The sequence below is a fragment of the Sinocyclocheilus rhinocerous genome, unplaced genomic scaffold, assembly GCF_001515625.1.
Source record: "Sinocyclocheilus rhinocerous isolate Xijiao unplaced genomic scaffold, SAMN03320098_v1.1 scaffold2637, whole genome shotgun sequence".
Lineage (NCBI taxonomy): Eukaryota > Metazoa > Chordata > Actinopteri > Cypriniformes > Cyprinidae > Sinocyclocheilus > Sinocyclocheilus rhinocerous.
Window position 1 is genome coordinate 554,677 of NW_015641805.1, and position 22,746 is coordinate 577,422.

At 35.8% G+C, this 22,746-nt stretch overlaps 3 protein-coding genes across 4 annotated transcripts in view; 2 read left to right on the forward strand and 1 right to left on the reverse strand.

Moving 5' to 3' along the window:
- The window catches only part of cabp4 (calcium binding protein 4), a 17,519-nt gene extending 15,799 nt beyond the window's left edge, over window positions 1-1,720 (forward strand). For both annotated transcript variants that reach the window (XM_016572067.1, XM_016572068.1), the window contains exon 8: window positions 1,447-1,720. In XM_016572067.1, coding sequence (XP_016427553.1) covers window positions 1,447-1,475 — 29 coding nt within the window. In that variant the 3' untranslated portion in view covers window positions 1,476-1,720. The remainder of the gene's footprint in view (window positions 1-1,446) is intronic.
- Window positions 1,721-2,271: 551 nt separating this feature from the next.
- On the reverse strand, window positions 2,272-15,017 carry lonrf1 (LON peptidase N-terminal domain and ring finger 1). Its single transcript, XM_016572071.1, has 12 exons — window positions 14,228-15,017; window positions 12,556-12,671; window positions 11,171-11,293; window positions 9,441-9,641; window positions 9,098-9,323; window positions 8,638-8,746; window positions 7,895-8,009; window positions 7,276-7,397; window positions 6,779-6,937; window positions 6,526-6,688; window positions 5,365-5,517; window positions 2,272-3,828 (listed from the first exon to the last, which is right to left on the reverse strand). Exons 1-12 carry the CDS (start codon window positions 14,850-14,852, stop codon window positions 3,670-3,672), a joined length of 2,271 nt encoding a protein of 756 aa, XP_016427557.1. The 5' UTR covers window positions 14,853-15,017; the 3' UTR covers window positions 2,272-3,669.
- Window positions 15,018-15,562: 545 nt separating this feature from the next.
- The window catches only part of LOC107755287 (very low-density lipoprotein receptor-like), a 17,898-nt gene continuing 10,714 nt past the window's right edge, over window positions 15,563-22,746 (forward strand). Inside the window, exons 1-5 of the mRNA XM_016572035.1 lie at window positions 15,563-15,568; window positions 16,702-16,825; window positions 20,580-20,930; window positions 21,709-21,828; window positions 22,389-22,514. Of these exons, the coding sequence (XP_016427521.1) occupies window positions 15,563-15,568; window positions 16,702-16,825; window positions 20,580-20,930; window positions 21,709-21,828; window positions 22,389-22,514 (727 nt within the window). The remainder of the gene's footprint in view (window positions 15,569-16,701; window positions 16,826-20,579; window positions 20,931-21,708; window positions 21,829-22,388; window positions 22,515-22,746) is intronic.

The following is a 22,746-nucleotide window of genomic DNA, read 5'->3' on the forward strand; positions in this document are numbered from 1 at the left end:
CTGTTGTACACGGAAGCAGCTCCGGGCGGATGACGTATGAGGTCGGTGTTGCACATGCGCCGCTCAGAAGTGACGAAAGCGGAAGCGCAGCAGAGAGATCAAAACAAAACAACGGTCACGAATTAGAAGTACACAATGAGGATTTGTAAAGAAGAATGTCAGAAGAAACTTTGCTTCCTTTGCTCCTGTTAACAAACGTTGGTTTTCATGAGACTCACCGGCACATGCGCAACGTCGACATCTTACATCATCAGCCTGGAACTGCTTCCGTGTACAACTGTTGGCGCCAGCTAGATTAAAGTGATTATTACATTTTAAATATGGTTATTTTTCTTACAAAAACATATAACATAATATAAATATAACTCTGACGAGATTCGTCTGAAAGAAGAAAGTCATATACACCTAGGATGCCTTGAGGGTGAGTAATTCATAGGCTAATTTTCATTTTTGGGTGAACTAACCCTTTAAGACAATAACAAAACTTTAGAGCGCTGTCTAGTGGCCAGCATATGAAACAGCAGCAGCCCTCTTTTCACTTGAAATATGGCTCTTGGGACCTGCTTTTCTGAGGATATATGGGTAATTTGTGTAGCCTGGAGGGTTAAAAAGAGGTTTAAAGCTGAGGTTTTCCCCATTTGAACAAACCGAGACCAATCTTGTACTAAAGGTGGACTGACTAAATTTTTCATATTCAACCAAATTCACATGTCCTCAGAATGACATTTTTATAATTGCACCTCACTTTTAAAACCAGGTTAATTTTGGTCAAGGGGTAACTGCTATACTGTTTTAACCATGAGCTGTCCATATACCTAACCCCTTTCCCTTTCCTTTTCAAATACACAAAAAGTATTATGTTAACCACAGTTGCTAGGTTAGTCATTAAGATATTTACCATAGTTAGTGCCCCAAAACAACAAACAACCATACAATAACGTGTTATACTGTACACATATATTATATAGGCCTAATATCACTACTCCCACAGAGTACATTCACCTCAACTGTGGAGTAACAGACACCCCTTGCAACCTTTTTATTTACTTGATTTTTAATTATAATGAGTTATAAAAACGAAGGAGCTTCTTGGCTTGTTAATCACAACACAACAACAAACGCGTCTGCCTACCTTACTCAGGTAACAATTCCCGCCATCTTCATCTTTAATCTCTAACAGTTATATTGTACGTATGTGAACCAACTTTGATAAAGTAGTCCAAGGTGGAAAACTTTGAGCTCGAGAACACAAGCCGAATGTGTTTCAAGAATTGGATAGATATGTGAACTTCAAGCTCCATTTTCACACGAATTCCGTTGATTCGTACAGAACCCCTCAAGTGACATTTCAGGGAAAATCTTTACACTTTCTCTTTCTAATCTAGTCGAATAAATAACGACAATGAGCTTACATTAACTGCCAGTTTTGCCTCTGTTTTCTTTCAGAGTTTGTCATGATGCTGTCTCTCCGATAGCTGGATGTTTTATGTTTTTTCGTACCTGAGAGCTCAGTCAAACCTCTCAAGTCAAATTTGTTAAATACATTGTGCATAAACTGCGGATATTTATGTAGAAATGTACAGTATCTATTTGTATCCAATAAAGGTCTGAAACTGTGAGAATGTTCTGGTTGGTCGATGCAGGATGATGGATTATCTAATAAGTAGTAAGAACAGGACAACAAGTCTGCCAGTTATGAAACATGCTGCTGTTGCACAACCAGCTGCTGCGACCTAGTGGAGGATATAGGTAACGATGATGATGACAATAATAAATGTTATGTTAATTATGTAATAATAATAATACATGTTATTTGTTTTTATTATTATCTAATAGTAGTAGTAGTAGTAGTAATAACAACAACAACAACAACAACAACAACAACAATAATATAATATAATAATAAATTAGGCTCCAGCATCCCTGTGACCATACATAGGACAAGTGGTTTATGTAATAATTTATTATTGTTAGTAGAATAGAAGGAAATTAATGATAATAATAATAATGTATTAATATTATATGAATAATAAGAATAATCATTTTTATTTTCATCTAATAATTATGATAATAATAATAATAAATTTTCCCTGCAAGTGATTTGGAAAATAGATAGATAATAATAATAATAATAATAATAAATTAGGCTCCAGCATCTTGCAACCCAACAAAATAATTGTTTTGGAAAATTTGGAGTTTTTTTTTTAATGGACGGAGAGATGATGATGATAATAATAATAATAATAATAATAATAATACAATAAACACAGATACAATGGAAAAAGATGTGCATTTTATTTGAAAATTGACAACTTAAATATTTGAGCAGAGCTGTAAAAAAAAATTATTTTTCAAAACAAAAAGATTTACATACAACAAAGCCGTTATCTGACATATTTTACACACTTAAAGGATTTTGGCCAAGAGGCAAATTAAGTAAATTAAACCACAGAATTAATTATCCGCCAACAGCAATGCAAAAACCCAAGCCGATGCATTATACCGTAGGAGCAGAATGCAACAAGGTATTATAAGGCAAAAGTTAGTCTGCACACAACAAGCACCACACAGGTATGAGCTAGTGAGTTAGCATTCATTCAACTGTCAAGATGCAGAATGCTTGCTGGGTCTCCTTTCAGTATGGTGCTGGTTGCAGTCAACGATAGTCTGTTTTTTTTACTTGTCTACATCTGTCAAAATATTGCAAGTTTCCCTTTGTTTACTCAAATAAAATACATCAATATCTCAGCATCATTCTTAAAAATGACTTCTAAAGAATTTGACAAAGAGCAGCTTGTAACTAACAGAGACACTTGCAATATGGTGACACGTTGATTTTGCTGTTTTGACTGACCAAAGCAAACCCACAGCAAATGAATGATAACGTCTGAAACGAAACTATCGAGATATTTGGAAGTCCTAATTATTTCCCCGGCAGAAATAAATCTATGCTAAACAGTCTCGTGCCCATCTCTGAGACAGGACGGGACAGTGCAAGCTTCATTGACGTCCATTACTGCAAAAGTAACACAAATGAATATAAGTGCATCGTCAGAGTTTTCTCTGTCTTAGGCGACTCAGCTGTTGTGCGACAGTGACTTCTTGTGCAAAAGCTTGGCTGGATGCTCGGAAGCGATATTTCTGCTTTTGTTTTTGCAAGAGAAAAAGAAAAGATATTCAAAATGGTCTTGCCTTCTACCTTGGTGCCCAAAAATCTACCTTGAAGATTAGTTTTTGCAGATGCTCCCTGTCATTTCAAAACACAAAGCATGGCGTGAATATGTTGGAATGCTTTCCAGCAATATTTCTGCCCTCAAAGCACTGTATGGAGGCTACGGGCATTAGACGGAAATGTGAGTTTAAGTAGATTGTTTCTCCTAAATGAGAACGGACAGGCTGTTCAACAACAAATACTACAGGGATCCGCACAAAGAAAAGTCCGATGGCGATGAACAGATCGCTATGAAACGACAAAAACACTTTGTTCTTATAACTCTCTCGGCATGAATTACATCTAAGCCCACAGACAGAAATCTGTGTCGGGCTTTCAGTGGAGTCTCCTTGAATTCTCATTAGTTCTTCATCAGTCAGCACCATAGAGTGTTTGCATGTTGGCCAGCAGAAGGACACAGACATTAGCTGGTGGAAGCAGAGTTCTGTGTGGAAGCTCTAGTCGCTGGAAAGTGTCTGCAGGTAGGTGAGGATGTGCTGGATCTTGACTAGTCGCTCTTTTAGTGTTGTCATGGAAAGAACAGACAGCTGGTAACGTGGATCCACAGGAAGAACAGCTAGCAGCCACCAACAGCATGCTGGACCATTAGGTGTGGCCTTGAAAACAAAGAAATAAAGAAATAGTGTTATTGTCTAGTAAGCTCATGTACTAATAAAGTGTACCAATTCACTAACACATAAGTACAGTCACATTCAGTCATATCCTAGAGACGAATAACATATCTGTACTGTATCGGTTCTCTGCTGATATTAGAGATCTGTTGATATATCATCCGATATTGAATATTTAATTGTGCTGCTTGTTTCCTCATTTATACATTTAGATTACCTTTGCCGTCTTGTGTTATTTTAGTATTATTTATAGTTTTTATAATTATTTTAAATGAGCTTTTTTAAATCTTTTTTTTATTTTAGTTTTATGCGCTTTTGTAATTTTTATTATATATATATTTTTAAAAAATATTTCTACTTAGCTTTAATTTGTTTTTATTTCAGTTTTAGTTTTAGTCATTTTAGTGTCAACTATTATTGACATTATTTTATTTCCGTTAGTTGCCAAGGCAACATTTGTCATTTTTGTTAAATATTTTTTTAAGTTTAAATTTTTTTTAAATCTAATATTTATATTGCATTTTATTTCAGCCTTATTTTAATTAATGAACAAATTTGTAATAGTCTGTTTTAGTTAGGCTAAAAATAATAACACTGTATCTAATACTCACTTCAAGTTAGTTTCTTAAAAAAAATGTTTTAAACAATTTAAAAACACTATTAAATGTAATATTTAGCTAATCTCAAAATTAATTTACATTTTTATACTGTACATTGAAATGTTATGATGCCTAGCATTTAAAACTTCTAATTTTAGTTTTTTATTTTTTATTTATTTTGACAAAATATTATTTAATTTGAATATCTGCTCTTCGGTTATCAGCCATAACATAACAAAAACCAAATAATTATATACAAATAATTATCAACTCATTGGTATTGGCTAGAATTGGTTTTGGTATTATTCAGTCCTGCTTTTAACTTTTTACCTCAACATGAGCAGGCAGATCAAGTTTCTGAACACTACTGATGTGACGTTTTACAGCCCTTTTTCAACTCAAGAGGAAGTTCTGAGTTACACAGAACATCAAACTTTTCTTTAATCTGAAAAGATCAAGGAAATTTAGATTCCTCATGACATGACCCCTTTATCATCATGCTTTCTTTTTGTAAAAGAGAAACGATGAGCTAAACTAAATGCTGACGAAACTAGCTTGAACATCTGTACAAATCCTATTTGTACTCAGAAATCACAGGAGAGGCCCTTCAAATCGACCATATAAGGCTCAGCTATGTTCATGAAGCTTACACAACCATAACCTCCCTCCGTTATTATTCAAAGCATGCCGTCTCTCTTTGGGACAACACGCTAATATGTTTACCAGACAGTGTGCGCGCGTTTGCGAGAGCTGCCAGATCCACTTCCGTTCTTTCTGACACATTTATGATGTAACAGCACTTATGCAAACGCAACCCTTAATGCACTTTGACCTACTTCCTCGCATCCAGCCTGCTGTAGGGCAAAGAAAGAAGAGAGACAGACCTTCTCTCAGTAGTAGGGATTAAGAGAGCGGGAAATACCTGGATGTCAGCTTCTCTCTCTGGCATGGGCCCAAAATGCTGCAGGATCTGGTTCCGGAAGCGGTTCTCCAGGTTCTGGAACCATTTACGGGCCTGGTCATACACCTGATCATGTAACACTTGTAGCTTCTCCAAATCCTCCTCATCATTTACCTACAATGCACAAACCTGATCAATACTCCAGCTTTTTAAATACTGTATCTTTAAGCTTAATTTAAATTCTGGTCAACATACACTGTAGAAGGACATGTGGTTTCCAATCAAGATATTTCTGTTCCTGCATTCTGCTATATTACAGTAATTTAAAAATTCAAGCGACTATGGTGCTAAAATTGAAATAAATCAAATAATAAAAATAATAAAATTACCTTATTTAAAAATCCTATCCTTATTTTGAGCCCTAAATGCTATCATAATTATACACAGACAGATATTTTCCTGCATTCCTCTATATTAGAGTAATCTAAAAAAATCTTTCATATCCTCCAGATACACAATGTTTGCAGTACAGTATTTGTCTTTCAATCCATGAAAGAGGATGCAAAATTTGAATCATTTCTCAGCAAAAATGTTTATAAAGTCAATAACTATAACTGCAAAACAATTTTCTTAGAAAAAATGTATATTAGTGCTGTCAAATGATTAATCGCGATTAATCATTTGACAGCACTAATATATATAGTCTATAAATAAAACTACAAATTAAAAACAAATAAATATTACTTGGCTTTATTTTTTTAATAATAAAAAATGTAAATACTTTTTTCATACCTAGAAAACTAAGGTGCTAAATTTAAATAAATTTAAATAAAATATAATTTACCTTATTTAAATATTTTTTTTTTATTGTTGAACCCTAAATGCTCAACAATAACATAGACATTAGATATTCTTTTCCTGCATTCCTCTTCATTACATTAATCTAAAAATCCATCAGAGGTGCATACTTTCTTAGCAAAAACATTTATAAAGTCTATAACTATAAATGCAAAAAACAAAAACACTATTAGTTGGCTTTATTTTTTGTAATAATCAAATGTAATTTTCCTTTTTTTTTTTTTTTTTGCCCTGAATGCTCAACAATATCACAGACATAAGACATTCTTTTCCTGCATTCCTCTACATTACAGTAATAAAAAAAAAAACATGAGAAGTGCGTACTTTCATATCCTCCAGATACTCGATGTTGGCGATACAGTAGCCATCTCTCATTCCACGTGAGAGGACGCGAAACCTCTTTCCTCCGACTGTATCCACAACAGACCGCCCATCTGGGAGGAAATGCACGCTGCGGATCTGGAGCATGCAGCCGTAGTCCACAAACCTTCATATATCACAATATAAAAGTCAGCTACACCATCCGACAGACTTAATGCTCACGGTCCCATGAGATCTCATATAAGCACACACTTACCCTTTCTGGGGGTCGCTGATGCACATGCCAAACTGACGTGTCCCGGTTTCCATGCAGCGTCGGATCATGAGACGGTATCGTGGCTCAAACACATGAAGGGGGCAAGGCACAGTGGGGTAGGCCATGGTACAAACAAAGATGGGCACATTCTTTGTTAAACTGGGGAAAGACAAATAACATACAGAACAGACTGAGTGCGTTTGGCAGATTAGATACAAAGAATTATGCAAACAGTATGTGAAATTTTACAGTGCGAGTAATTTTATATCATGGTAACAATATGAATCACAATGTGATACAATTAAGTGAATTAAATAAAACTACTTTTTTTTTGTTTTCTCTTTTATTTGGAACTGGATAGATGGAAACCAAAAGATGATGCATAACAAATGAATATTAAGTTCAGTGCAAAAGCAGCTGCACATTATGTAACACTTCAAAACAAAACGATGAATCTGATTGGATGAGCCACAAACGAAGCAGTTGTGCAAACTTACTCGGAGAGCTCTTTTGTTTCCTCTGTATGCAGCTTCAGTCTTTCTGAATGTTCCTTGAATAGATACTGCTTAATGATGTTATCCAGCACTTGTGTGATTGTGTACTTTCTGAAGGCAAGATACTGTATGAAGAACCAAACAGAGGAGGAAGAGAAATGCAGAAAGAATTGGATTGGTTACTAATGCTCAAATAATTTAAAATGTAACTGACAATATGAAAACAAATGTACAAAAAATGCCTTCCCAGTGCACAACAATAAGGATCACTGAACGGTGTGAAGTCAGTGTGAAACTTGTGATAGTCTTGAAAGCATTAGTTAAAATGAACATTATAATGAAATCAGTAATGTTTGGATACTATGCAATCATTGTAATTTTTGTAAAATACATATGTAATTTTTAGCAAAAATGTTTATGGACTATAAGAATGATGGTGCTAAATCTTAAATAAATTGGACTTATTAAAACAAAATACAACACAATTTTATGATTTTATATAATTTATTTCAATAATGAAATTAACCTAATAAAAAAAAAAGCCTTGTTGAGCCCTAAATGCTACTATAATTAGTTGATTGTTGCTTGCCATGCAAATGCAGTCTGTGATTTCGAGACAAACCTCTTTTAGGCTTTCTTTGCAGAGAGGGCACTCGGGATTGTGGTCTAGACAGCGCTCCAGACAGTTTTTGCAGAACGTGTGGCCACAGGGTGTCATGACAGGCTGGTAAAATAATCTAGAAAAGAGACAGGAGATGATCTTGAGCTATATTAAACAGTTACTGACGCTTTCCATTTCAGGGTGAAAGCAAGCACGCTTTCACTGACACATATACTGTATGAACCTTTCATGTGAACTGTATTTTCACCTTTCAGGCTTTTTTGTTTTCCGAGGTTAACATTACAGGCTCTATTAATATAAATAAACTATTTTTCAGAAACTAACTTGCTATTAAACACATTCCTTTTAAAAGTTACATTTTGACATTATACAAAATATTAACATTTAAACATATTTAAACATTAAAAATATTAATTTACAAAAAAATGAAATCAATTTAAAATAATTGAGAATTCTTAAAGAAACATCAAGTTTTTTTCATAAAATATATATTTTTAGAAACTATTTTGCTATTAAACACATTCAATCAAATATTAACATTACACAAAATAGTAACAAATTAAAATCAAAAAAGCAAATACATTTAAAATAATTGAGAACTCTGCAAGAGATATCTTTATTTTATATGATTTATTCTAAAGCTTATATGGGAGAAACAGTGCACTGATTAATTGTACTTTCATCCTTTACTTCTTTATTAGGCCTTTAGTTGATTTGACTCTAGAAACACACTTTTCTCTCACCTCATACAGAGAGAGCATTCAAAATCATTTGGGTCCAGCAGGTCTTTTGGCAAGGTTCGATGGGACTTGGTTTCCTCAGTAACCACAGGAGTAGCTGCACTGGCAGTCGCTGAAGGAGAAAGGTTGAAGAGCGGAGAGATGAGGACACCACTTTATTTAGGGCAAACTCAAACTGCAGACATTTTCAGCTGATGATAGTAATGCATTCTGCTCACAGTGCCAGTGGAAGCAAGGCAAATTCGAAAATGTACATATTTTAAACACTGACTGATCATTAGGTTGCCTGAACAGAAAGTGGAGTAATCAGTCTAAGGATGCCCTGTATAATATATTAGGAAAACCACCAGCTACATTATAGTTTGGCTGTCATAAAAATTTTCAGATGTGCAGTCAATACAGTATTTGCGTGGCTTTTCAACCTTGTGTTGGCATCACGTTCTTATCAGGCGAGACGACTTACCTACTTGCTTTTTATATTTACTGCTGTGGCTGGAAGCAACGCCAGGCCCTGCTTCAGACACAGAAAGCTTCCTCTTTAGCAGCGCGCCTTTTTCTGGGTCACCCAATTGTGGGGCGGAGCTAACTCTTTTAAGCCCCTCCTCTACAGCTCCTGCTATCCCGTGAGCACGAAGGGAGTGAGCTCTGCTCAGGCCGGAGCGCTCCAGACTTTCAGACCGACCTGGTTTCTGCAGACATAGAAAAATGAGGTTTTAAAGTATTAAGAACCGCTAATGTCACTGGCAACTAGAGATCTATTTCTAAAGCTCATTTAAAATACAAGGTGTTAAAGGTGACCAGCAAACCTCTGAGGTTGTAGGGGGCTGGTGGGGAGATGCTGCCTGTGTGTCAGACTGGTGCTGGGCTTGCAACTGGGTCTGCTGGTCTCGATCCTGGCCCTCGGATACCAGGGTTTTACTGCGCAAGTGTGAGGAAGTGTTGTGGGTTGTCTCTCTCAAACCAACCTTGACATTATCACAGGCCGGAGCCAACAGGTCATGCAAGATCTGAAGATGAAGAACAAAAAAGATGGAACAAAAACAGGCAGTTTAACAGAGGTTTAGAAGACTATATAGCTAAGAATATACGTTCTTATATACAGTGCCATTCAAAAGTTTTTTTAAAAGAATTAATACTTTATTCAGCAAGGGTGCATGAAAAATTCTATTTCAAATAAATGTTTTTAAATGTTCTATTTCCTGGAAAAAAATGTATCACAGTTTCCACAAAAAATTTTCTTGAATTGTTTCTTGAGCACCAAATCAGCTCATTATAATGGCGTCTGAAGGATCATCTGACACTGAAGACTGGAGTAATGAAGCTGAAAATTCAGCTTTGTCATCACAGAAATAAATTACATTTTTACATATATCAACATTTCTGACATTACTGTCTGTAGTCTATTATTGATCAAAAATGCAGCCTTGATGAGCATAACTTCTTTCAAAAACATTTTAAAAATCTTACGATGCCAAACCATTAAAACGTTATGTTGTGCACAACTAATCTTGCTGCATTCCGTTCAAATTAAGATAAATAGATCGCAAGAATTAGGCGCCTGTAGCTAGTGTTTATGCCTCAGAACTGTTATTTAAGACACCAGACTTTGTTAATGTCATTGAGAGATCATGATTTCTCCTTTAAAATAGTTCTCAGTCTTAATGTAGGCCAAAGAAAAGCACCTAATTACATAAGGGAGTGTGTTTTTTAGCCTTCTGTAAACACACACACACTCTGAAAGATACACATTATGCAACGCTCACAGCGCACTTTCTTCATCTTTCTGTGGGCTTAGGCAGAAAGTCACAAGGCTTCACCAGTAATAATTATCTTACATAATTAAATTATGGTCCATAACTGATACGAAACAGCAGTTTTGCCACAGCACATTACAATAAGTTGACCTTTAAGAACACAAATAACTAAAACTGTATCTTGAACAGAGAACAGTTCTGTCTCCAGTGCACTGACCTCTGAGCTACAATATAAATCAACACGGAGTATCGTGATACCATACCTACTGTGCCAACAAATGGCTTTATATAGTCCTGAATAAACAAAATACCTGATAAACCCACATGCTCTCATATTAGATGGCCAAAGCAGCAAAGTAGCAAAATACAGACAACTTAATGACGCTGTAAGCAATGTTTGCTCTTCTACAACTTCCACTAGACAAATTATAAATGAAATAAAATATAAATAAAACATGAATAGAAATTAAATATAACTTTATAATAATAACTTATAACTAATACAGTGGGTACGGAAAGTATTCAGACCCCCTTAAATTTTTCACTCTTTGTTATATTGCAGCCATTTGCTAAAATCATTTAAGTTAATTTTTTTATATTGAATAAAATAATATAAATTTGAGATGATGCCCTAGCTTATTTCATCAGTCATCTGAGGGTGTTTATTTGTTTTCTAAAATATCAATGAAGTATCGATACTGAAATTCAAGTTGGTAATGTAATGTCCGATTTTTATTATCATTTCCACTGAATTAAACTACAAAAGCAGAAATTAATCTCACCAATTCCACCTCTTGTTTGGCCTGATGGAAGTTTTCATCCAATGCCAAACACTGAAGGAAGACCTGCAGAGAGTCATCTACATGACCCATCTCTTGGAGAATTTTTGCTTTCCGGAAATATCCCTGCAAGAGAGAGACAGATCAGAGTGAATTTAGCTTCCAGTAGCACAGATGCTGTTTTTGGGTTAATCTGACTTGAATGGGACTGAGAGTCTAGTCATGTTAATGGCCTCAAGGCTAATAACAGAGCTAGACACTCTGAGATAAATACACACTTGAGTGACCCACATCTCTGCCTTATCCCTACCTGTCTGTATCTCCTTATCTCATTTGTCAGCTTGGCAAACATGCTTTATACCTTAATCATGTGTTTAACACAACTACATCCCCTCAACGGGTTTTCTGATATCAACACAAGTCCAGAATAAATGTAGTAAAAACTGAGCTAATTTAATAAATAGATAGGTCAGAAAAGATGGTGCTGAAATTCCCATTTCAAATGAATAGCAATCATCAGTACTGAAAAAGAAAAACATTCAAACTCATTCATGGTCAAGAATTTACAAAAAAGCAGGACTAAATCATATGGATAGCCCTTTTCTGTGACATAATTAGCATTATTGTTGTGAAATCTGCTGATTAAATATGTCACCATAGTAACATTCTCTATTTGGGAAATATAGATATTGTAATTAAAAATACTGTAATGTTTTGCACTTATTGTCATTGTTTTAAAGCAAAAGTGTATGACTGATTGAGTGATTGCTTATAACCACAGCTATATTCATAACGAGCAACAAGTGAATAATAGAAATAGCAAATAAATAGATAAACTATATCAATGAAGAAAAAAATCATAAAAGGTTTTTTTTTCTTCAAATTTGTCTGATGAAATTTCTAAAACAAGTCACCTTTTTTTCTTTTATATTTATATTGTTACCATTTGATTGTCTAACTACATGATTGTTTATATTATTTCTTGTTTGTGAATAAGTAAATCAATAAAGTACAAATCATTAAAAAAACAATCTGGTCTCACTTCATTAAAAACCTTAAGCAAATAAAAAGTAAAGAGTCCTAGAGGAGTTCAACAAATATGTATACATGAATTTATAGGCGTTATAGAGGTTCATTATTGCAGTATAACTAGCTATTATTGTAACTGAGAAAAAAAAACATCTAAATATTATATAATGCCAAGCATTTATATTATTTGAACACACAAGCATTTATCCTTTGAGTTATGGCTATGACATTTGGAAACTTAAGTTTGCCGCCTGTTTTTAAAGCAACAATCCAGCTACTAAAATCTGTGCAAAAGCATGCTGATGTACTGTAAATTAGTCATCTGTGGCAGTACGTGTTAGGAAAATTCATCGACGTACCTCTGGGGATGGGGTAGCAATCAGGCAGGACTCCCAGTTTTCTAAAGCCTGACGGTACTGCTTCAGTCCTCTGTGAGCCTCGGCATGGCACACCCGCACCCACACATTACTAGAGTCTGAGAGAAAGAGAGAATCAGTGAGAGACCATGACAAAACGCAAAAGCACAGCTCTAACTACCACTTATTTAAGTCTGTCTGACGAGCATTATGATATTATTACAATACTTCAGATGGCATAGATTAAATGTGTAAGATCAGTAGATCAAGGAGAGACATTTGTGCACTGAAATGCCACAGGAATAAAGGGAGAGAGGATGTGGCACTGCAGCAGCACTGCCTTTTTTCACAAGGGCAAATGAGGACACACCAGGAGAGATGAGACTGCTGCACTCTGATTACACTGACTCTCTGTGATACGTTCAGGGACTTTATGGATCTGAACCAACACTTTCATCAAGATACGCATCAAGAATACAATATGTCAGAGGGTTATCAAAGAGGAGGTGTCCCAATTTTTGTGTAGAACGACCGGAAGGTTCTGACATTATGTAGCCGTTATGTAACTTCATCAACATCATCAAATATTTCCTGTCAACCACTTAACAAAGATGATATGGTGATAGATTTTCATGAATCAACAGTACAAATAAAACACCGTGGGGCAAGAAGCCCCCTTGGCTAAACTTTCATAGAACGTATAAGTGACATTTTAAAATATAATCTTTTTTTTAAATATAAAATCTACTAGTCTATTAAAATTGTACTTTGACAATTTAGTTAAATAACTGAATAACCGATAACAGACAAAGCAGAATCCCAGTAAAAGAGATTCATCAGAAAGGTACATTTGTTCTATAACTTATATACAGGCATAATAATATTTACATATTTAAATTAATTAAACATATGTTATAATAGCAACACTATGAAATCAAACTGAATTATTTCACTCAATGTGCCTATACGTTCTAATGAAAATTAAAAATGTCTGAAATGTACATGTAATTTTCGATATTATTGAATAATAGCCCCATGAATTACAATAAGTATTAGATTTAACAATAATAATACTAGTAACAACATGCAATGGGTAAAAATGGGGCTTTCTGTGCCTGGGGTCTAATTCTGGATCTATCTATATCTATCTATCTATCTATCTATATCTATATCTATATCTATCTATATCTATATATATGACATTGCAGCCTTTTCAAATTCCAGCTATAGCTTAACAAGTGCAACAAATGCATTTTTAGTATTTAGGCAACAGGACAAAACATTAGACACCCCTTAGGCATCTCTCTATTGAATAAACACCAAACACCTGAACATTGTGGCTATTACATACCGCTCTACTTGTTATTATCAAACTCAGTTTGCCTCAGATTACAAAACACTCTGTGTCACGACCTGCCTTACACAACGCGTGCCGAGTGCGCATGCGCCGTGCGAGCGCGTTTTGTAATACAGGCACTCGCCAGTTACATGATCGCTGAGGGCGGGGCTTGTACATAAGTTTCGACTGTCAATCCAAATGTTGGTCAGGAACTCTGTCCACCCTTGTACCCTTTTAATAAACAATATAAGACGTGTTGTGACCTAGTTACCTCGCTCATGGCATTATTGTCAGGTTAGTAAATATCTTTAGACACAGACAAGAATGTGAACTTACCAGATTCTAATAACTGACTCGTTAGTGCAATAGCATCGTCGTACTGTTTACTCTTCAACAGGCTTTCAGCTTCCCCTATACATTTAGATCTCTTCACGTCTTCAGGGAACCACTTCTCTAAAAGTCCACATAGGATCACATTCAGTCGGGGATCCCCAGGCCTCCTCCTTATGTCTTCACTGCACAGTTTGCATTTGGAAAAAGTGCTATGTTGTATACATCTCCTACAATACGTATGTCCACATGTCACCGTCACGGGCTCGGCTAAGAAAGTATGGCAGCCAGGGCAGTCAAATTCACAATCCTGTGTCCAGTTTGGCTCACTTTTTGCTGAGGACTCTTCTGATTTCTTCTTGAAGTTGCGCAGAACGCATCCGACTAAACTGCTCAGCTGGTCCGGCCGGACTGGTCCACATCGGAGAGCCATGGAAAACATATCGACAGCCTCTTTGAGACGATTTTCCGACGCTAAAGCATCAGCTTTCGATAAAACTAGTTGACGGTGATCAACATGGTCTTCCTCGTCCCAGTCGCCTTCTGTTTCTGGTGCTATAAAAAACCTTCCCCTTTCCCCCAAAGCATATTCTTGGTCTAGTCTTCGCAACGACATGCTTGCGAGTGACATTCACAGATACGCCGCCAAAATAATAAATAAAAAAATGTCAAAGCATTCTTACAGTTCTCGGTACATGAGCACGTATTGACTCGCGGTCTTCTTCTTCTTCTTCTTCTTCTTCTTCTTCTGTTTCTGTTTATTGGCGGTTGGCAGACTAGCTTAGTGCATTTTGCCTGGCGGTCCTGAACACACCGTCGTTTTGCTTCTTCTTCTTCTTCTTCTTCTTCTTCTTCTGTTTATTGGCGGTTGGCAGACTAGCTTAGTGCATTTTGACTCGCGGTCCTGAACATACAGTCGTTTTGTCCGTGAGTTACGTAAAAATAGCATCACGTGTGCATCAGCGAGCGCGTCTATTGGCCGCCGAGGCGCATTACAAAACACAAAACTCTTGAGTTTTGTAACTTGCACTCGGCACTATGGCGAGCAAATGCTGCTGTGAAAGAATGCATGGATGCAAAGATGTCAGCGTGTCATCAGTCATCAGCGTGTTAATACTTTTGTGCTGCGCATTTTAATGCAGAAAGGGAAAATGACACGATCTTCCCTAGTCATAACATCAGGAATTGTGTAACGCTTCTTTTGTTTCACTGATGTGTAATTGCCAAGAAAAAGGAGATTAATCATTTCCAGTGTCAATGGTGTATTTGTGTTGCCTGTCTGCTTAACATATAGGTTGAACATCTGGATCTATGTTACTCAAGGGGGTTAAGGCTGTAGGAATGTCGGTAGTCATGTAATATATAGGTCAACGCACATACGTAATTCCATATTGCACAAGAGATCAGTCTGATAGCATTTTCCCCTTACAAAGCATCAGTAGCCCATAGATCAGAGCGCCATTTATCGTGGGGAAATAATTTTGTCCTCACCACTTTAAAAAGTAAAGAACATGTTCTAATGCTCGCTATAAAAAGTATGTGATATAAGTTTATGTATCTGCAATTTGTGTTCATTGTAATAAAGCGTTTTATTATTGCGGGTTTTTAATTCTAGCTTTTTGCTGTTTAAATTACTTTTAACAATTTGATTAAGTTCATTTTTAATAGACTATTAAAGTCCGTTCTCCACACGTTAAGACAGGATACTTTATTAAGATTTATATCATATAGGCTATAATTATTAACATGTATTTAATATGAGATAATTGGGGCATCACTGCAAAAAAAAAAAAAAAGGAATAGATCACAATAGAAATGTCAATAAATACAAAAAAACAGGGGTGGGGGTATTGTGGAAATTGAAAAGGTTCATACATATGCATGCATACATACGAATGCAATAATGAAGGATGAGACAATAAGACTGATGATACACAGGGCAACTTTTTGAGCAATTTTGCTTGGACACTTTTCCATTGAGAATGGGTAACATATTTCTATCTGGATATTTTAGATCGGTCGTGGGCGCTGTGTCTCACCTGGTTGCCCATTGACGGCAACATTTCCCAAAGTTGCCCAGCAACATTGCTCAAAAAGTTGCCCAGTGTATCATCAGCCTAAGAGACAATAAAAGGATGAGAGTGGAATGAGTGAATGAAGCTCACAAAGGTTTCCTAGCAGAGTTTAACCAAAGGTATAGTTCATTGCATGTCCACACACAATTATGAACATGGTTCACACCTCTTTGTCTTCTTTTTAACTGCATATCTATTGTTTTAGAATTCAAAACCAAACAAATTTATTTTTGTGAAATGTTTTACTTAAAAGGTGAGCTATTGTCATCTTTAAAATAGCTATCCATTTGGTTTGATATTCTGTTATATAATACAACGACATTCATACATTTCAAAGAGTGGCTTGTTATCCCAAACTGTCTGGAGTCAGCTTTTTAATTTTGGGGGTGATTACATACTCTGTAGGGCGGAAATGACGTCATTGCCTCGCGACAAGCGTGCACCTTAGAGGACGCCGAGCAAGGCATGGAACACCTTGGTGCTTTACTACTGCTGTTGACGTGTGTGTCACGTTTACATTCAACAGAAGGTAAGGGATGGTTTGTAAATCTGTGTGGGAAAGAATAATAAATGCATGTGTCTGAACGCATCGGTAAAGTTTACACTTTCCTATTGGACCTCACGCTGCACGCTGCGCTGTCACGCCATCTGATTGGATCGAATGACACATGCAGCTGTCAAAGTCTTGATGTTCCGAGTTTCACTGTACAGTATGAATATTATATACTTACTTCCGAAATTACTGTCAAACACATGCACTTTCAACATGGATGAAAAGAACTAAAATGTATTGTCACTAAAATCCATTTTGCACGTTCTTTGTATTGTGTCAAAGGTGCTTCCACGTGCACGCGTGAGATAATAGACCGGTGACGCTAGGTAGTTTGTGAACCCTTAATAATGTTGTTGCGTATTCCATCATAAAGGTAATATTAGTTTAGCTGGATTATCTTTGCTTATTCATTGGATTTGGATGAAGATCTGATTCTGATCTCAGTGTAGGTCAAATAAATGCAAAACATTCTTAAGTGTTCACAAACATAATATATAAGGAAACCCATATAAAATGCCTAATTGTATAACTTAACATGTTATGTAATTATATAAAATGGTTTCACTTTGGATTGTTATTCACTATATAAGGCTATATAAATAGGGTAATTCCGTGTCATCTCAACTAGAGGACCCTGGTTAAAATTTTTTTCATTTTGTTAATATTAAGATTTCAAAAGGAAAGTTTAATAAGAATGAGAATCTAGAAGTCTTGAATACTTTTAGAGATGCAGGCATGCAAACTTTAGAAAAAGAATATTTATAGCACTCAGACAGGTATGTTCTATGCAATTGTGTTATAGAAAATCACAAGATACATTTCTAGTTTCAACATTGTATGTTCATCAGATATTCCTCTTTAAAAGAAAAAAAGTAGTGATGGTGAAAAGAAGCTTTATTTCGAAGCACGAGGCTTTCCCCTCAACTGTATCGTAAAAAGGTTAATTACTCGAAGCTTTTTAAAGGGTTCCTATTATGCTCTTTTACAAAGTCTTGATTTTGTTTTGGGGGTGTACTAGAACAGGCTCTCATACTAGGTTGTTTGAAAAACACATTATTTTTCACATATTTTACATTATTACAACACCTCTCTCCCCAGTCTGGCATGAATGGCTTGAATAGTTCCTGTATCAAATGAAGGCCTGCCTTCTGAAATACGAAATGTGCTGTGATTGGTTAGCTGGGCCAGTGTGTGTTTTGATTGGCAGCACTCAGCAGCTGGTCGGGAAATGTCACGCCCCTTACCATAGCGAGCTTCAGTGTAACTATTGAGTCAAAATCAAATCAATTTGAGCACGATTTAAACCCGGATGAATGTAATCACTCTTAGTTCGTCTGCCTTGAGTCCGACATAGTGATAACACTCGTTGCCTTCTCTAGTGCGGCTCAACCAGGTCTCATCCCATTCGTCGATATTTGTGATATCACAAATCCCGGAAAATATGCGTTGTAGTCCAAACAAGTCGTTCGTTGTAGTTTTTGAAAAGTGATTTCTGTTAAATAAAATATCTCCTTTTGAATTGGACTTTGAGCTTTGTAACTTTGCAGATCTTTTTTATGCTCAAACAGCAACATTACAGACTAACTAAAGTTGAAAAAGCATAATAGCACCACTTCAACACGTTGCACACTAATGACATCTTGTGGTCAAAGGTGGAAAATGTGTCTTTGCGTCCCAGCTGTCCCATATAATAAATCCATCTGTGCTACGAAAACCATATAAAGAAATAAAAAAATTAAATTGTCATTGTACTTACACAAAGCATGAATAAATGAATCAGTGAATACATTTATGAAAAAATAAACATGTATGCGTGTATGATCATATATGATCAAAATAAATGAAGAATATTGTTAAGTTGATTAATATTATTAATAATTTGAAGTGCTTGTGAAGTGGAGATTAATACAAACTGAACATGCACAAAATTATACATGTAAATATTTTAACAAAAAAGTGAAAAGGTGCGTTCGACTTGAAGCACGTCTACAGACTGCGATCAACGAGAGTAGCCGCTTGCAGTCGGGGGCGGAGTTGAAAACGGAGCCGTCAAGCCGGACATTTCTGCTCCAGTTAGTGACGCTCACGCGGTGTTTGCATACTCTATCACAGATGAAGTGAATGAAATGCTGCTCTCGAAACGCTATCGCGGTACTTTGATGCCACACGTGACAGTGACGTGGCGTCGGCGCCGGTTCAAGTCGGACTAAATTTCTAACCGGCATGCACTGCTTCAAGTCAGCCGCCGATCGGTCTGCGTAGTGCTGCATGAAGTCGAACGCACCTAATGACTTGAAACCTGCGCAAGGGGTTCGTTCGCGTTATTTGAATACAAAGCAGTCACGTGGTTATGGCAAAACAAATCAAGATCCTTCACTGAGATGTTTCGTTTTTTTTTATATATAAGCTTCGAAGCCACGGTGTCGAACGTCACATTACTAGAAAAAAGTATCAGCTGTCTGTAAAATGACCCACATTTGGTTTTTGACCTCTAAAAATGTGACCAGTTTACTCATGGAGCCTCATTAAGATCTCCATATCTCTGGGACTGAACCATGGAGGGCCTTAAAATGAAGATACCAAAAGGAAAGCTTGTTAAGAACCAGAATCTAAAAGGATATTATGTTTTTGTGTTATATTAACATGTCTTCTTGAGTTACAGGCATGAAAACTTGAGGCAAAAAACACAAGTGCTTTTTGCATATTTGAACTGTCACCGTTAGCATATAATGCAACATAGATTACTAATAGACCTACCAATCTCGGTGTACAAATAAAATAATGATGCTGCCATCTTTTCATTTTCTTGTCATTTTTACCCTCCTGTGGTTTGGCTCCAAATCTCAGGTGAAAATTGACATTTTGACCCCTCTCTACAAAATAGTGGATTACTCCGTAAATATACATCAGTGACATTTAATATGTTGGCTTTCATCACTATACATGTTTATCTTTCTACAGAAAAAATTATTAACCAAATCAAAAAATTGAGCCGGGGAAGCTTCTGAAATGTAGTTGATTTCATGCGGAATGACCCTATATATATTTGCCTATATCTGTAAATTTGCTATACTGCTTCTATTATATTTACAGTTATTCATTACTCATTTTGTATTCCTAGTTTAGGCATTACTGAAAAAAAAAAAAATGTGCAAAAAATGTAATTAATATAAATATAAATTTAGTCAATGTCTGTCCCTTAAAAATAAGTAAAAATGTTAAGATGGTAATAAATATGGCGACTTTTAATGGGTCAAAATTTCATTTTGTTTGCTGTCATTTTGGAATAGAAAATGACCCTCCCCAAACCCTCCTGTTGGAACCATGAAATTCTCAAGAATTTCACTGTAAGGCGCAGCATTAAAATTAGTTTTCACTGGAATTACTGGAATTGTCAAACCCATTGATTTTATAGGGGTGTCTACTTCTGCCATATTGACATTAAAACTCTGATGTGTGCATTTCTTGCTCCGTCAAGCAAGTCTCTTTACATCACTATATACTTGCAAGGTTGCCATGTGATGTCAAAAGTGCAAAATATGTCCCAGATTAGGCTATATTTACCTACTTATACAATTTGACCAAATGTAGTACAGCCAGATAGAATTAATAGAGAATTTGATCCTGTTTCTCTGATAAAGCCTCATGTAGTTTATTCCTGCTACTCAAATTGTGTCCTTTTCAAAATCTCTCAGAACTAAACAGCTGTTTTCACTATCATGTTTCGCAGGTTTTCCAGAGTGTAGCATAGAGAAGTTTATGTGTAATAACCGCAGATGTGTGCCTCTGAATCTTCGCTGTGACGGTGTGGAGGACTGTGGAGACAGCAGTGATGAGATCTCCTGTTTGAATTGCACTGGTGGCTCCTTCCACTGTGTGGCAGCAGCACGCTGCGTTTCTTCCCGCAGTGTCTGTGATGGCAAGCCTGACTGCTCTGATGGAGCAGATGAACAGTTAGACACATGCGCACAGACTTGCACTAGGTCACAGTTCAGGTGCACAAATGGACGCTGTGTGCCCAATTCAGGGAGGTGTGACAACATCAAAGACTGTGAAGATGGCAGCGATGAAGATAACTGTGGTATATATATATTTATAAATAAAGCATATTATTATTTTTATTATATATATATATATATATTAGTAAAAATTATTCACAGCTCACATAGATATATACTAGGCTTGTGCAAAGTGCTTTATAAACAAAGCTTATTAGTAATATTATTTTGTATTAATAAAATGTATTTATACTCTATTTATATTCTACTGTTTTTAAACAGTTTATATATAAAATTCTCTTTCTCTCTCTATAAGACGTTTGTGTAAAAAGTGCCTTAAAAATAAGGCTAATAATTTTTTTATGTGTTTGTTGTATTGTTTTTTTAAATGTAATTTATTGCTGTGATGGTAAAGCTGAAATTTTTTAGCAGCCATTACGCGGCTCTTCGGTGTCACATGATCCTTCAGAAATCATTCAAATATTGTTACCAGTGTTGAAAACAGTTTAATGTTTTTCTGCTTACTATTTTTGCTCAACGTGTAGTATATTTTTTAATTCTTTAAATAGACAGTTCATTAGTTCATTAGTTTGAAATAGATTTTTTTTGTAACAATGTAAAATCCAATTTAATTAATCCTTGCTGAATATGCAATAGTATTAATTTGGTAACACTTTACAATAAGGTTCATTAGTTAACAACATAAGTTAACATGAACTAAGAATGAACAATACTTCTACAGCATTTACTAATGTATTATTAAAATCACAAGTCGTGTTTGTTAACATTAGTTAATGCACTGTGAGCTATTAAAGAACATTTAAATATTGACTATTTGTCTTTATTTCTCTGTTTCTGTAGATGACAACGAATGCGAGATCAATAACGGTGGCTGCTCTCACCTGTGTATTGATCTGCCCCTTGGTTTCATGTGTGACTGCCCCAGTGGAATGAGGCTGGTCCAGGACACACACTGTCAGGGTGAGAAATGAGTCACACTGGACAACTGTATAAATGACGTTGACATTACGTGATCCAATGTAAACAATTTATAGTGTTACTGTAAAACAGATGGCAGTCAGTGATCATAAATTTTTTTTCCATGAGCAATAAGTGTCCAGAACAGGGTGGTTACTGAGCTAAAAGAAGTCGTATTCAACAGCTCATATGTGATCCTGGTTCCTAATTGAATTGAGATTAATACATCATCTGAAAGCTGGATAAATAAGCTTTCCATTGATGTATGGTTTGTTATGATAGGAGTGTCTGCCCCTGTGAGGCGATCTCCATGTGAAATAAAACTGATCATTTCGTTATGTGTGAAACATTTTAGTATGTGACAATTTACTAATTACACTTTTAAAGGTCATAAAAAAATAGCTTATTCTAGTAATCCAAATGAGTTGCTTCTCTCTTTGGTTATGCTATGATTTGCTGTAAATCTCCGTTGTCTTAAAAACATACAAAACATGTATTATCTTTAAAAGTAGTGTCATAATAGATTTAACTTTTCCACTCAAATATTCACTTTTCACCTCCAGATGTGGACCACTGTCTTGATTCAGATGTGTGTGATCATATTTGTGTCCGTACCAATGGATCTCTTGCGTGTGAATGTCAGGATGGGTATGTGCTGACTGCTGGGACTGGAGAATGCAAGGCTACAGGTGAGGTTTTAGATTTTACTTTTGGGGAAGTTGTGCCCTAATGGTTGGAGAGTCAGACTCGTAACCCAAAGGTTGCGGGTTCGAGTCTCGTACTGGCAGGGATTGTAGGTCTTTATACTGCATGTGTGTGTATTTATATATACATAATAAATATACAGAGTGCACACACATACTGTATATTATGTGAACAAAAACTTTTATTTTGGATGCGATTAATCACGATTAATCATTT

Bases quoted from the DNA above. Each gene is read 5' to 3' on its own strand.
- lonrf1 (XM_016572071.1), bottom strand. From the start codon at position 14,852: ATGTCACTCGCAAGCATGTCGTTGCGAAGACTAGACCAAGAATATGCT. The intron at 7,398-7,894 runs GTTTGTCTCGAA...TTCTTCATACAG, and splicing joins GCAAAGAAAGCCTAAAAGAG to TATCTTGCCTTCAGAAAGTA. The intron at 6,689-6,778 runs GTAAGTGTGTGC...TGATATATGAAG, and splicing joins ATCAGCGACCCCCAGAAAGG to GTTTGTGGACTACGGCTGCA.